At 42.0% G+C, this 12,500-nt stretch overlaps 1 protein-coding gene across 1 annotated transcript in view; it reads right to left on the reverse strand.

The window, feature by feature from the left end:
* Positions 1–12,500, reverse strand: part of dnase1l4.1 (deoxyribonuclease 1 like 4, tandem duplicate 1) — a 21,262-nt gene that overhangs the window by 3,835 nt on the left and 4,927 nt on the right. Inside the window, 6 exon segments of the mRNA XM_083939055.1 lie at positions 89–246; positions 2,115–2,227; positions 2,527–2,639; positions 7,681–7,767; positions 8,249–8,337; positions 10,220–10,305. Coding sequence (XP_083795181.1) covers positions 89–246; positions 2,115–2,227; positions 2,527–2,639; positions 7,681–7,767; positions 8,249–8,337; positions 10,220–10,300 — 641 coding nt within the window. The 5' untranslated portion in view covers positions 10,301–10,305.

Here is a 12,500-nt window from a genome sequence, read left to right on the forward strand (position 1 = left end):
GCGTGGTAATCTCCTTTTAAATGTTGTGACTTGTGCATGTGGAGCACTTTGGGACAGTTTATAACATCCTCTTTACTCTGTGTGTTACCTGTCATACGTGTGGTCATTTTTTTTGCTCGCCGTCGTGTCGACGTCATCTCCAATCAGCCAGTGGAAGTTTGTGTCGCTACGGATACGGATTCCCTTCATCTCAGACTTGGAGACGTACAAGCCGTCCGCATTGAAGTCACCCAGGATCATCACGTTCTGGAGAAACGTAAACACACGTCAACAGAGACCCAAAGCCTCGTGATCTAATCTGAACAATTTAATTTCTCATCCTGTTGTTTTGCTCTTTTGAGGATTTCCTGAACTATTTAAAAATGATTAAAGAGCTGAAAATATGTCTGACAGGTAGAGCCTTTAAATATTATTTTCATCATCATCTCATCTTCATCTGCTTATCCGGGGTCTGGTCGCGGGGGCAGCAGCTTTAGCAGGGGACCCCAAACTTCCCTTTCCCGGGCCACATTAACCAGCTCTAACTGGGGGATCCTGAGGCGTTCCCAGGCCAGTGTGGAGATCTAATCTCTCCACCTGGTCCTGGGTCTTCCCCGAGGCCTCCTCCCAGCTGGACGTGCCTGGAACACCTCCCTAGGGAGGCGCCCAGGGTTCATCCTTACCAGATGATCCTGAACCACCTCAACTGGCTCCTTTCAACGCAAAGGAGCAGCGGCTCTACTCCGAGTTCCTCACGGATGCTGAACTTCTCCCCCTCTCACTAAGGGAGACTCCAGCCCCCCTCCTGAGGAAACACATTTCGGCTGCTTGTACCCGCAGCCTTGTTCTTTGGGTCATGACCCAGCTTTCATGACCACAGGTGAGGGTAGGAACCAAGATTGACCTGTAGATCAAGAGCTTTGCCTTCCTCAGCACCTCAGAAAAAGTGGATGTTTTATTAAACTGTCAATACGTCAGGTCGTTTGGTCAAGTAAGACATATTTCCATTCCTTTAACAAATATCAGTTTATCATTTACTTTTATCTAGCTATTTCAACTGTTTATACACTAACCTTTTGATTATTTATCCAATATATAACTATTTAAACTGTTTATACCATGAATCTTCAAAAGGGGGCTCTCAGAGTTAATGTAAAGTAACGTCTAACATTAAAACCTGATGTATAAATATATGATGATGTCAATTATTATAGGTAAAAAGTACGTATATCGCCTACATGTAATGTGTTGTATGGTTTAATATGCAACTGAATTTGATACTTTATGAGAAGAAGAAGAAGAAGAAGAAGAATTACAATTACTTTTATTTATCCGCAAGGGAAATTCAATTTTTTTTCTTTTTTTCAACTGAATTGAATTCAATTTTATTTACAGTGCCAAATCATAACAAAAGTTATCTCAGGACACTTTACAGAGTAGGTAAAGACCACACTCTATGACTTATTTATGATTTACAGAGACCCAACAATTCCCCCGTAGAGTACGGTGGCGTTGAAAACCTTCACTATAACAGACAGGAACGTCAGACAGACCCAGCTCTGTGGAGGACGCACATCTGTCTGCACCGGAGAGAGGAAGAGAAGGAGAGAGAGAGAAAGAGAGACCCAGCTCTACTAACCTTTTGATTATTTATCCAATATATAACTATTTAAACTGTTTATACCACGAATCTTCAAAAGGGGGCTCTCAGAGTAAATGTAAAGTCAAATTTTCTAAATGTAGAAATATGCCTGAAAATATACATACATAAAACAACAAGATCAAAGTGTTAACTGTCTTCAACATGTATGTTTAACATTAAAACCTTATGTATAAATATATGATTATGTAAATTAGTATTATATTAAAAGCTCAGTATTGTTTGCACCATTAAAAAAGTACGTAAATCGCCTACATGTAATGAGTTGTATGGTTCAATATGCAACTGAATTTGATACTTTATGTCGTAGGCGGTGCTTTCTAACTATTTCAGCCATCTATCGTTTACATTTAGTTAAATATTTGAACTGTTTAACCTTTACTGTTTGGATTAGTTCTGCCCCTGGGACACAGACAGCCCTGTTTGTGAATTATTATGAACTCCGTCAGTAAACTTAATGACGTCTCGTCCTTACATCAGTCCTCCACTTCCTCTTCACGTGCTGGAAGACGTCGTAGAGCTCGTCCAGCTCCTTTTCTGAGTCCTCCGGTTTGGTGTGAACTGGGATCATCACCAGGTCCTTCAGCACTGTGACACACACGAACACACACACACACACACACACACACACACACACACACACACACACACACACACACACACACACACACACACACACACACACACACACAGTAAACTTTGCTGTTACATTTATTACACTAGCCTAGGAGGATAAATTAAAATGTTTTCTGAATATTTTTCAATTTAAAAGTTTGTATTTAACTAAACATATTGAATCATATGAACTTGAGGACTAGCTTGATGCACGTATTGTATAAACTGTTGTTGTGATAACTGTGCAAGTGTTGCACTGTGTTTTTTTTTACCCGTATTGAGGCATCTGAAGCGCAGGATGTACGGATCTCTAGCGAAAATGTCTCCTCCCTCCGTCACCTGGTCATCAAACTGATAGGAGCCCACCAAGTCAACCAAGTCATCCCTATACACACACACACACACACACACACACACGCACACACACACACACACACACACACACACACACACACACACACACACACACACACATACACACAGAAACAAATCAATCAATCAATCAATCAAATCTGTCCTGAATTGGTAACAATAGATATAGGGTTGACTGATCGTTCTTATTGCTCCTCTCATCTCATCTTCAGCCTCTTATCCGGGGTCGGGTCGTGGGGGCAGCAGCTTTAGCAGGGGACCCCAAACTTCCCTTTCCCGGGCCACATTAACCAGCTCTAACTGGGGGATCCCGAGGCGTTCCCAGGCCAGTGTGGAGATATAATCTCTCCACCTGGTCCTGGGTCTTCCCCGAGGCCTCCTCCCAGCTGGACGTGCCTGGAACACCTCCCTAGGGAGGCGCCCAGGGTTCATCCTTACTAGATGATCCTGAACCACCTCAACTGGCTCCTTTCAACGCTAAGGAGCATTAATATGGGCTATTGTGCAAGAACAATACCCTATTTTGCATCATTATTAATGTCACTTTTTTTTTTTTTACAATATGGAGCACTCTTGTAGCACTATTGTTTGTTTATTGTGTTTTGTTTGTACATTTGTCTTTAATGTAAAATTAAATTACAAGTTAATCCGTTGTTTTAATCAGCTGAGTAGCAAGAATGAAATAACCAGTTTTTCCTTCTCTCTTTGTAAGTGTTTCTTAGTCTATGGTATAAATCCTTGGTTTCTGTATGTTGATTGAGGGCGTACTCACACTGTCCGTCTTTACCGCGCCCCATGTTTTAAGGTACTTGTCCCCCCCTCCCTCTCCCCCCGCGGCCCAGGCCCGTTTGTACTCACACTACCTGGGCCTCAGCGCAAATGTTTCTTGCTGTCCATACGTCATCACGCCGTAACACGCATTGATGATGTCATCATGATGCGTCGCTTTGTTTACAAATCTTTCCGTAGACCTCAGAGTTTTTGTGCGTCTTGTCGACTGTTTTTGAATCTTTTCATCGACCAAATCTGCAGTAAACACTCCACCTCCACATCACATCAACGTGAACCTTTCACCGCCATTGTTTTAAATGTCCGCGCATGGTCCCTCCTTCTTTTTTCTACGTCCCAACAGGCGCACAGGAAATGACGTGCGCATGTGCTTAACAAAAGCCCACCTCTCCCAAACGTGCTGGGACGGCAAGCTGGCCGCAGCTAGGCGCGGTACTGTTGCACTCACACTGGTCAAACGAACTTTGGGCACGGTACGGACGGACAGTGTGAGTGCGGCCTAACACAACAGTTAAGCTATGCATAAGTGCTGGGGGGATTGTGGAGAGGGGTCACATGAGGGTTGCAAATGGTGACTTTTGTTGGTCGTAAAACATTGATAACATCTACTGGGGTCATAAACATTGGGTGGTGTGTTTGTTGCTGTTGTTCCTTTGATGTCCTTGTGTTTGTAAGGTGCTTTGATGTGAGTGCATATGTGCTGAAGCTATCTGGTGAAAGGTAGAGACATTTCAACCACATTTGTTGGCCGCGTCTCTCCTGTATGCACGCAGCTTAGTAAAGACATGAACTCTAGAGACTTTCTTTCACACCCTCCAGACTTGTTTTAAGATTTATATAAAAAAAACTCTACTGTGACTCATAATTTGTGTCTGATTCAGTTTTTCACACAAAACAAATCCATTAATTATTTTGTTTAAACCGTTAGAATTAGATTTACTCCTTCTCCCTCATTAAAAATCCAAAAATATGCCGTCAACGTCAGATGTTTCAAGATGTTTCCTTCCTCATTGTAAAGTCAACTCTCAGTAAATGTGCACGGGAGGTCTTCAAGTTTCCACACTTGTTGTATAAGTTGAATATCGGGATCGGCCTCCAAGCTTCTAAGCTTTTTGGGATTTTACAAACTTTGCTCGTAGGTCCCGCCCCTTAAAATGGATTTGACTGATTCACGTTAATGCGAAAACTGTCGTCAAATGTGTCAAAATCTGCACTTTCATCGTTCTATACAGAGAAGCTCAAACATTCAACTGCATGAACAAACAGTTCAGGAGATCAAATGTACTAAAACAAACTGCTGAACAGACTCTAAACCCCTTTCATGACCTCCAAGCAATTTCAGTCAAAAGCAACTGGACTTGGTTATAACCTGAAATTGCTTTGAGGATGACGATGACCTGGACAAACGAGAACATTCACAGGCTTATTGCACACCATTTTGGGTCGGCAACCCTTAAAATGTATTTGACTGATTCACGTTAATGCGAAAATAGTCGTCGAATGTGTCAAAATCTGCACATTCATGGTTCATACAGAGAAGCTCAAACATTCAACTGCATGAACAAACAGTTCAGGAGATGGAATAAGACGAATGTGTTACAAATGTCACGAATGTACTAAAACAAACTGCTGAACAGACTCTAAACCCCTTTTATAACCAAGTCCAGCTGCTTTTGACTGAAATTGCTTTGAGGATAACGACGACCTGGACACATGAGAACCTTCACAGGCTTATTGCACACCATTTTGGGTCGGCAACCCTTAAAATGGTGCAGGAACATGAAAGGTTGGCTCGGAAAATTGCAGATTACAGAAACCACCTACGGTTTAGTCTGAGATGCAAACAACAAAGGCTTACACCAACTAGCCTATGCTTGAATTCCACTATGAGACTCAAAACCAACTTCTCAGTGAGCGAATAAGACAATAATAAGATCAATTTCACTACTGAAGGACTTAAAGGAGAAAGCGACTACAGTTTATAACCAAGTCCAGCTGCTTTTGACTGAAATTGCTTTGAGGTGAGAACATTCACAGCCCCTTTTATAACGCATCTCACTTCATCAGTGAGAGTCTGCTGCAGGTGAACACAGCCTCCAAGCTTCTAAGCTTTTTGGGATTTGACAAACATTGCTCGTAGGTCCCGCCCCTTAAAATGGATTTGACTGATTCACGTTAATGCGAAAACAGCCGTCGAATGTGTCAAAATCTGCACATTCATGGTTCATACAGAGAAGCTCAAACATTCAACTGCATGAACAAACAGTTCAGGAGATGGAATAAGACGAATGTGTTACAAATGTTACGAATGTACTAAAACAAACTGCTGAACAGACTCTAAACCCCTTTTATAACCTCAAAGCAATATAACCAAGTCCAGTTGCTTTTGACTGAAATTGCTTTGAGGATAACGACGACCTGGACAAATGAGAACATTCACAGGCTTATTGCACACCAATTTCAGTCGGCAACCCTTAAAATGGTGCAGGAACATGAAAGGTTGGCTCGGAAAATTGCAGATTACAGAAACCACCTACGGTTTAGTCTGAGATGCAAACAACAAAGGCTTACACCAACTAGCCTATGCTTGAATTCCACTATGAGACTCAAAACCAACTCCTCAGTGAGCGAATAAGACAATAATAAGGTCAATTTCACTACTGAAGGACTTAAAGAGAAAGCAGACCTCTCACTACAGTTTATAACCAAGTCCAGCTGCTTTTGACTGAAAGTGCTTTGAGGATAACGACGACCTGGACACATGAGAACCTTCACAGCCCCTTTTATAACGTATCTCGCCTCGTCAATGAGAGTCTGCTGCAGGTGAACACAGCCTCCAAGCTTCCAAGCTTTTTGTGATTTGCCAAACTTTGCTCGTAGGTCCCGCCCCTTAAATTGTATTTGACTGATTCATGTTAATGCGAAAATAGTCTTCAAATGTGTCAAAATCTGCACATTCATCGTTCTATACAGTGAAGCTCAAACATTCAACTGCATGAACAAACAGTTCAGGAGATGGAATAAGACGAATGTGTTACAAATGTTACGAATGTACTAAAACAAACTGCTGAACAGACTCTAAACCCCCTTTTATGACTTGGTTACAACCAAGTCCAGCTGCTTTTGACTGAAAGTGCTTTGAGGATAACGATGACCTGGACAAACGAGAACATTCACAGGCTTATTGCACACCATTTTGGGTCGGCAACCCTTAAAATGGTGTGGGAACATGAAAGGTTGGCTCGGATAATTGCAGATTACAGAAACCACCTACGGTTTAGTCTGAGATGCAAACAACAAAGGCTTACACCAACTAGCCTATGCTTGAATTCCACTATGAGACTCAAAACCAACTCCTCAGTGAGCGAATAAGACAATAATAAGATCAATTTCACTACTGAAGGACTTAAAGGAGAAAGCGACTACAGTTTATAACCAAGTCCAGTTGCTTTTGACTGAAATTGCTTTGAGGATAACGACGACCTGGACAAATGAGAACCTTCACAGCCCCTTTTATAACGTATCTCACTTCGTCAGTGAGAGTCTGCTGCAGTTGAACACAGCCTCCAAGCTTGCAAGCTTTTTGGGATTTTACAAACATTGCCCGTAGGTCCCGCCCCTTAAAATGGATTTGACTGATTCACGTTAATGCGAAAACAGTCGTTGAATGTGTCAAAATCTGCACATTCATCGTTCTATACAGAGAAGCTCAAACATTCAACTGCATGAACAAACAGTTCAGGAGATGGAATAAGACGAATGTGTTACAAATGTTACGAATGTACTAAAACAAACTGCTGAACAGACTCTAAACCCCTTTTATAACCAAGTCCAGCTGCTTTTGACTGAAAGTGCTTTGAGGATAACGACGACCTGGACAAATGAGAACATTCACAGGCACCAATTTGGGTCGGCAACCCTTAAAATGGTGCAGGAACATGAAAGATTGGCTCGGAAAATTGCAGATAATAGAAACCACCTACGGTTTATTCTGAGATGCAAACAACAAAGGCTTATACCAACTAGCCTTTGCTTGAATTCCACTATGAGACTCAAAACCAACTCCTCAGTGAGCGAATAAGACAATAATAAGGTAGATTTCACTTTTAAAGGAGAAAGCGACTACAGTTTATAACCAAGTCCAGTTGCTTTTGACTGAAATTGCTTTGAGGAGAACGACGACCTGGACACATGAGAATATTCACAGCCCCTTTTATAACGTATCTCACTTCGTCAATGAGAGTCTGCTGCAGGTGAACACTCACCTGTACAGGAACATGAACTGCTCCTTGTAGCGCGTTCGGCCCAGACGACTGCTGATCTTCAGAGTGTAGTGATGCTGGCTGTTGACTCTGGACGGACAGACGGACAGGCAGACGTAGATTATGTAAATGTTAATTTAATTTCCTCTTAAATCGCCTCCAAGTTATATCAAACATATGTGGAGAGACATTCAAACTAACTAACTTTTAACACATTTATTTGGCAGTGGTGATCCCATTGACTTTGTTGATCCTGATACTTGGAGCTGGAGCCGATTCCAGCTGACATTGGGCGTGAGGCGGGGTCCACCCTGGACAGGACGCCAGTCTATCACAGGACACATAGAGACGAACAGAGACAGACAACCATTCACACCTACGGGGTCTTTGGGAGGAAACCCACACAGACACGGGGAGAACATGCAAACCCCACACACGCCGGGATTCGAACCAGGAACCCTCTTGTTGTGAGGGGATAGTGCTGACCACATCTCGGACCACAGCAGTGAGAGCACCGAATGCTAACCACGAGACCACCAGAGAATAATAATAAGAAGAACAGAACACTCACTTGTTGAGTGCATCCAGGAAGATTTTCACAGACTCTCCACTGATGTCCACGACCTCCAGGATCACGATGATGTCATATCGAGACACAATCTGTGGGCAGAGAGTTAGAGAGAGTGACCTCACTGTGACATCACTGCGCCATATTAATCTTATGCAGACAATATTTCTGTTTGTTCCATTTAGTGTTGTCACAATACCAAAATCATAACTTTGGTACCATACCTGCCTAAAATATCCCGATACAAAAACATCATCAAAGTAATGGAATAAAATATCAGATGACAGAATGTTAAAATTAAAATTTTTTCTTTATTTTTATAATTGAGTCATTGATGACTCTAGATCACCCGTAGGTGTGAATGGTTGTCTGTCTCTGTTCGTCTCTATGTGTCCTGTGATAGACTGGCGTCCTGTCCAGGGTGGACCCCGCCGGGGTAGGCCCGATGTCAGCTGGGATCGGCTCCAGCACCCCCGCAACCCCGACAGGGACAAGAGGTTGAAGATGAATGAATGAATGAATGAAAACACTTATACTTAAAAAGTCAAAATAAAAATAGGTTTTTGTAAAAGCTGCTGAGCTTTATAGCTACTTAACATGTTATAAAGTACAACACAAATGACCCAGACCTGGTGGAGGTCGGTGCTCTAATCAGACCATTCTCTAATAATTTAAATTACAATATATATACAATATAAAATGTATATGTTATGATTATATTACGAGCACTGATTAACTTAAAATTGAAGGAGCCAGTTGAGGTGGTTCAGGATCATCTAGTAAGGATGAACCCTGGGCGCCTCCCTAGGGAGGTGTTCCAGGCACGTCCAGCTGGGAGGAGGCCTCGGGGAAGATCCAGGACCAGGTGGAGAGATTAGATCTCCACACTGGCCTGGGAACGCCTCAGGATCCCCCAGTTAGAGCTGGTTAATGTGGCCCGGGAAAGGGAAGTTTGGGGTCCCCTGCTAAAGCTGCTGCCCCCGCGACCAGACCCCGGATAAGAGGATGAAGATGGGATGAGATGATTTATAACTGGTGTTGGTGATCACCAGCACATGTTATGACACCTCTAGCGTCAGGCTGCGTACATGGGTGGCGGGTTGGCATGTTATGGTAACGTTAATGTTATCAGTGTGAACTGTTTGCACACGGAGCTGTGTGAACCACATCGGACAGTTAAGCAGTTAACTGACGGGCTCTGTGGTGTTAGTGGGCTTGACACTCTCAGCTACATTTTCGCTCTGTGCGTCTGCGTATAAACAAGCCTGGACCGGTCAGTAGGAGCACTCTTGTCTGTCCCGCTCTGTGTCTGTCTGTCACCATGAAAGAAAGCCCACTCTGGCTGCAGGCAGTGATGAAGCAGAGATAAGCTACACACAAACACGCTGCCCCGCTGTCGCACAAAGTTCATAAAGTACTGATCAGAATCAGAATCAGAAAACCTTTAATGTCCCGCAGACGGGGAAATTCTTTTGTCACAGCAGCGACAGAATATTACAAAATAAGGTAAAAAATAGCAAAAATAAGCAATAAAGTTAAATTTAAAAAGGGAAGAAATGGAAATAGACACATGTACATATTCACATGATATAGTGCAGTTGTTCTTGTTTTATAATAATATAATATGGAGTGAATAAATATGAGTAAATAAACAGAAGTGACCTTAGTACAGGCATGTTGCACAGTGCAGGGTACAGTTTGAGGTCAATAGTCTATTGGGAGCAGTGCTGATTGTAAAGTCTGACAGCAGCAGGAAGGAAGGACCTGCGATACCTCTCCTTCGCACACTTAGGGTGCATCAGTCTGCTGCTGATACTAATAAAACTCGAAATAGCATTGTTTCGTACAGCTGGGTGTCGCGGTACCTTTCTAGTATCGGTTTACTGTGCAACACTAAGTCCATTTCCGATCTTGTCTTTACAGTAACTTCCCAACGCTATTGCCATCTACAGTGAATAAAAGTCTTATTGTTACCTTAGTCAGGATATTGACGACATCTGGGTCTGACACTTTGGTTTTTCCAAACTTCTGGATGTTAAACGCTGCTATTTTCATTGTGGCTGCAGAGAAAACAACAGAGAAAGAGACAGACAGAAAGAAAAGGGGGGATGTTATTGGGGTTGAATGAGTCTGTGTGTGTCGAACATGTCAAGGCATGTGTGGTGTGTGTGTGTGTGTGTGTGTGTGTGTGTGTGTGTGTGTGTGTGTGTGTGTGTGTGTGTGTGTGTGTGTGTGTGTGTGTGTGTGTGTGTGTGTGTGTGTGTGTATGTAAACAGCAACAGGGACTCAGGAAACCTTGACGTCAGATGAAATTGCTTCAGCACCATGGTTTAGGTGTGTTTCACCTTTGTGACTGTGCAGATTACCTGAAAATAAGCCTGATACAATTTGAATAATTTGATTAAATAAGACATTATTTGTTTAAAAACGGTTCTTTGTAAATTCTCTTTAACCGCCAGTCTGGATCAATGCTTCACGGCTCCACAGCTGAGTAAAAACATCGTCCAGCACTTGTTCAAACAGGTTCAGTCACCGTGTTTTTACTAATCTGATGGCGTCTGCCTGCAGCCGTCTGCTTTGCATCAACACAGGACACATACCAGCACGCAAAGGCACACATATGACTCACAACCAGTCTGTAATTACACATTAAAGAAGGAAAATGCACCGTCTCAAAGTTAAACAGCTCCATACTGTGTATATTATATATTGTGCTGCAGGTACTGACCTTGATAAAGCTACATTAAACGTTACATGATGAAATATAAATGTGTTTAAATATGATGCACTGTTATGAGTTAAACGGTCCTACAGTACATAAGTGAATACATTATTTTAATTTATCATATAACTTTCCAAAAGAGACCAAAATTATACTTTTAATGGAGTACATTTACTCTGCTTGTTATTTAAATACAGTATTTAATTTCACCACCAGTTATAATCCGCACAACGGTCGACTGAAAGAAATGTATTTAATCATATTTTGTTGGGAAAAAAGTGTTTTGAATGCACTAAACTGAGGAATATAATATATATTTCTTTATTTCTAATGATAATTCTTTAAATAAAAGCTGTTATTATGAGAATAGGGTCATAATTTTGAGGGAAAAAAGTAATGATAGGAGAATAAAGATTCACGAAACGGTTGTTCGAGGTTTGAATGCGGACATTAAAATGAATGAACTCGCAGGTTTGAGTCTCTTCTTTGGCTCCGTGGTTATTTAAAAAACAGTGTGAGATCGATTTGAAGTGTTTGATAAAAACATATCGGTTGTTCATGAACCAAATAGAGCTTCAGTTTTGTCCGTATGATTCACTGAAGCGCTCGTTGAGGTAAACGCCGGATTTAATCGGAGGGTATTTGTTGGAGCCGTCGCAGCCGGTGATCACAGCCTCGTCATGCGGCTGGACGAGGAAAGCCAGAGACTGACGGGTTTTAATGGGGGAAATATGTAAAGTTGACATTTTATTTCAGACTTTAGTATTTAACTCTCCTGTTGCCGTCATATTTTACTAACACCATTTATTCTTGGGGTCAATTTGACCGTAGCAGTTTAAACATCTGGAAAATGATCATCATCAATGTGTGACTCATGTTGGGGCGGTTGTGGCTTGGTGGGAGAGTGGGTCGTCCTCTGTTCAAGAGATTGGTGGTTCGATCCCCATCTCCCCCTGGTCCACATGTCAAAGTGTCCTTAGGCAAGACACTGAACCCCGAATTGCTCCCCGTGCTGCGCATGAGTGTGTGAATGTGGTGTGAATGGTTAGATTAGATTAGATGGTGTGTAGATGTCCACTGCCATCAGTGTGAATGTGTGTGTGAATGGTTACATTAGATGGTCTGTAGATGTCCACTGCCATCAGTGTGAATGTCTGTGTGAACGAGTGAATGTGACAAACACTGTGAAGCGCCTTGAGGAGTCAGATGACTAGAAAGGCACTTTACAAGTCCATTTACCAAGTGAAACCGGGTACTTTATGTTTTTATTTAACAGAATGAAAAATATCACTGATGTTAAACTGCATGGAGGGATTTCTGTGTGTGTGTTTTAAAGTAAGTCTGTTATTTTAAGTGCTATTTTGTGTTATTTGTAACATCTGGAATGAAAGTAACGTCCGTTATCAAGGACAGCGGCATGAATTTGACCTCATATAATATTTGAATTGTAAAATAAACAATAATAATAATGATTAAATCATCCAGATTATCAAACTGACCCAAAGGAACACCGATGCCACAAGTACATGTACG

The sequence above is a fragment of the Echiichthys vipera genome, assembly GCF_963691815.1.
Source record: "Echiichthys vipera genome assembly, chromosome: X".
Classification (NCBI taxonomy): Eukaryota; Metazoa; Chordata; class Actinopteri; order Perciformes; family Trachinidae; genus Echiichthys; species Echiichthys vipera.